This window comes from Leiobunum rupestre, chromosome 5 (genome assembly GCF_980474605.1).
Source record: "Leiobunum rupestre chromosome 5, qqLeiRupe1.1.hap1, whole genome shotgun sequence".
NCBI lineage: Eukaryota > Metazoa > Arthropoda > Arachnida > Opiliones > Sclerosomatidae > Leiobunum > Leiobunum rupestre.
Window position 1 is genome coordinate 46220868 of NC_143388.1, and position 3900 is coordinate 46224767.

Below are 3900 nucleotides of genomic sequence, written 5' to 3' on the forward strand. Positions count from 1 at the left end.
TTACAAAAAGAACCAAACTTGACTTTTTAGGATAATAATGGCGGTTTACGAGGGAATGCTAAGTCAGCTGGTTATTTTTCAACGCCCATTGGTCAATACTAATGTAATTACCACAACGGATATAAGATATTTACCAACAAACAATTTATCGGACAATGGCCCTCTGGAATTTTTTATTCCCGCGTCGGAAGATTTATATATGGATTTATCAAAAGTATGTTAAAATTGAAACTGAGACTTTTACATAACGATGGATCGAATGTCCCCGCCGCTGAAACAAAAGTGGCACCAACGAATAATCTAATAGGGTCGCTTTTTAGTCAATGCGATTGTTATCTCGGGGATACTTCTACCCAGTCCGCGAACAACTGCTACGCTTACAGTTCGTACATTGAAAAATTAGTCAACTATGGAGAAGATGCAAAAAATTCGCAACTCCAAAATAGCCTCTTTTATATGGACTCTACGACCAAGCCGACGGAAATGTGGTTAGATACGTTCAAGTCAGAGTCAAGAGCCTCAAGATCAAAAGAATCGCAATCCTTTGAAATAATGGGGCCTTTGTCTGTTGATGTGTGTAAATTTAACAAGTTTATGTTAAACCAAGTTCCGGTACGATTTCGTTTAGTTAGAAGCCCGCGCCTAACTACCGTCATGTCTATGGAAGCTGGCAAGGATTATAAATTAGTTATAGACCAAGCGTACTTGTACGTGACAAAAGTTAAAGTTAATCCTTCAATCGTATTGGCGCATGCAAAAATGCTAGAATCAGATATTCCAGCTATCTATCCCTTAACGCAAACGATTGTTAAAAATTTTAGCGTAGCGAGAGGTCTAACGAGTATAAACCGCGATAACATCATTTTAGGTAGATTACCGAAACGAGCTATTGTGGTTTTTGTCAAGGAAGATGCGTTTATCGGGTCATTGAATAGTAATAGTTTACAATTTGAACATTTAAACGTGACCGATTTGTCCCTCTCGGTGGGTCCTGATCGTTATCCTCCCGATGGGTTCCAAATGGACTACGACGAAGGGAATTATTGTTTACCTTATCAGAGTCTATTTTCCGCGATGGGGATCGATGGGGCCGACCGTGGTAATTTCATAAGTTTTAAAAATTTTAAATACGGGTATAACATGTATCTGTTCGATCTAACAAGCGACAACAACGCTAGTGGGGATTATATGTCTCTTAGAAAGGACGGTAGTTTACGACTCGATGTGCAATTTAAAAACGCATTAACCCATAATGTGACATGTATAATGTATTTTGAATTCGATAATGAGATTTTGATAACACGCGATCGCAAAGTAATTTATAACGCCGAATAAAACCCATTTAAAGCACTTTACCTTAAGCCGTTTAACAGTTCCTCGCTTGCAATCGTTCAACCATGTCACGCTCTCATTATCTCTCCGATAAACTGGAAATTTTTCTTTCAAATGACATTCCGGGTACCGATCTTAAAATTAAACGCCAAGGGCATAGAAAATACGTTTCATTTAATCTTAACGTTTGGGAAAACTTATGGACATTTTCCGATGAAATTGACACATTCTTTGACTTGACAAAACCCCCAACCCGATTTCATAGTTGGCTAACCGATTACGTAAAACTCGAAGGATTTATATGTCAAAGAGGTAAATTTATTGATTTGCGTTCGCACGTCCGCGGAGCTAATGACAAGTATAATGTCTTGTACTCGACTTCAAACGGTTTTGCAATGTGTAAAACAAGCTGGGAGCGGTTAAAAATTATTCGTTTAAGTCTTAATACGGAAATTCAGGAGAGGAAAAACTGTTATCAGTGTATGAAGAAATGTATTATAGACGAATTAACCGAGATTCTAATGTCGTTAACGGGATCCTGTGAAAATACAGCTTGTCACTTTCAATTGGCTCATGACATTACGTGCCTTCCCGTAGCTTCGCATTGGTCTGAAAGGCTTGAGGCTAATGTGAAAAGAGCTCTTCCTCTGGTCAATTATCAAAAGACTCTAAATAATTTTAACGAAAATTACCCACATTGTTCTTTAAACATACATAATTTATTTCATACAATGGTTCACGATGTAAATGAAATTATTACAGAATTTTTGTTTTAATAAATGGTATAAATTTAAGAATATGGTTTGTTTAATTTTTATTACAAGTTAAAAGGTCAAAGCGCGCGGCCATGAATAAAACCATAGAGAAAGTCTATTACGATACTGAAAATCCAGGGGGATTAGGCGGTGTCAAGCGATTAGAAAAAAGTTTGCCCTTAATTCCAAAGACCAAAATTAAAAAATGGTTGTTAACGCAAGACCCCTATACGTTGCATAGAGACCGAAAGCTTAAATTTGCTCGTACACCAACATATGTGACGTCACTGAATGAAATTCATCAAATGGATTTAATAGTTTTGGACGAGTTGAAACCGGATTATAATTATATTTTAGTTAACATTGACGTTTTATCGCGCTTTTTATCCGCGTTACCTTTGAAAACAAAGAGCGGGAAAGACGTTCTACAGGCGCTAAAAAAAATTCACAAAGTTAATAAACCCATGAAAATTAATACGGATCAAGGGAAGGAATTTCTTAATAAGACCGTACAGGATTATTTAAAAAAGAACGATATAAAACATTTTGTAAGTTACGGGGACATAAAATGCGGAATCGTAGAACGCGCCAATAGAGCTCTCGAGAACAAAATATATCGTTTAATTACTAAAACTAAGAAACCAAATTTCATTAAGGATTTACCGAAAATTGTTAGATCGTATCATAACAGTGTACACAGGTCGACCGGGTTCAAACCGTGTGAAGTAACGGTTGATAATGAGCATTTAGTTTGGAAAAATCTTTACGGTAAAAAATCAATTAGGGAAAAAGCCAAATTCAAAGTCGGTGAACGTGTTCGATTAACAAAAGCCCCGAAAGCGTTTACTAAAGGCTACAAGGGATACTGGTCGAAGGAAGTGTTTACTATTAAGAGAGTGATTAATAGACCTCGTCCTGTTTACGTCATACAAGATCAAAATAAACAAGTCATCTTGGGTTCATTCTATCCCGAAGAACTACAAAAGATTCTATCATGAATACTAATCAGCTTGATTTTGATATGTTATTTTCCATTTAAATATAATTTAAGGTATCATGATGTGATTTTATAAACGTATTGGACGTCTAAAATGCAGTATATCAAATGCTTCATTTCTTGAATTTAAAGTAAAAAATTATTATCAGTCTCGGATTGGCCATGGAGGTAACCTGCCCGATGGCGTGGATCCCATGGACCGTTCAAGAAGTGGGCCTCCGTAAACATGGTTGCGTTATAGTTGTTAAAGCTGGGACCCTTAGTCTCCTAGGAACCAAAAAATATTAGACCCAGTCCGCCACTGATTATTATAATGCAATTTTCGAAAACATATCGATAAACCAAGCAACATTTAAATTTAAAGATAATTAATATGTGGATAAGTCTTGGTTATATTAGTGACTCTCTCTATAGCCAAGATAGCAATGCTGGAATCAATTGACGCTAAGTGAAAATGCTATTACTCCACGTCGACCGAAATCCAAAAAACAAAATTTGACGTTCGACGTTGTGTTCAAATGTAGTTATTTTCGCGTAAATGAAAACCAAGCTTAATATACCAAAAAAAGTTTATAAAGAAAAAAAAGATACGGCGGCGCGCCGTTCTTTGTATCAGCGGCAGCGGCGGCGTGCGCCGATTTTCGAGCAATCAGCAGCGGCGCGATAGGTGCTTTCAAAATTAGCTGCGGCGCACGCCTCTATCCCCAGGGCACGCGGGACCGATAGAAGGCCCGCAGACGGAGGAGCAAACAAAAAGATCAAGGGAGGGGTGTTAATAGTCTGTGCTACTATTTTCACTTTTAGTCACAAATGGTG

At 37.4% G+C, this 3900-nt stretch overlaps 1 protein-coding gene across 1 annotated transcript; it reads left to right on the forward strand.

Moving 5' to 3' along the window:
- The first annotated feature begins 216 nt into the window (after positions 1 to 216).
- On the forward strand, positions 217 to 1335 carry LOC149945164 (uncharacterized protein F54H12.2-like). Its single transcript, XM_090176403.1, has one exon. It carries the CDS (start codon positions 217 to 219, stop codon positions 1333 to 1335), a length of 1119 nt encoding a protein of 372 aa, XP_090032529.1.
- The last annotated feature ends 2565 nt before the right edge of the window (positions 1336 to 3900 follow it).

Coding starts and splice junctions, on each gene's coding strand:
- LOC149945164 (XM_090176403.1), top strand. CDS start 217: ATGTTAAAATTGAAACTGAGACTTTTACATAACGATGGATCGAATGTC.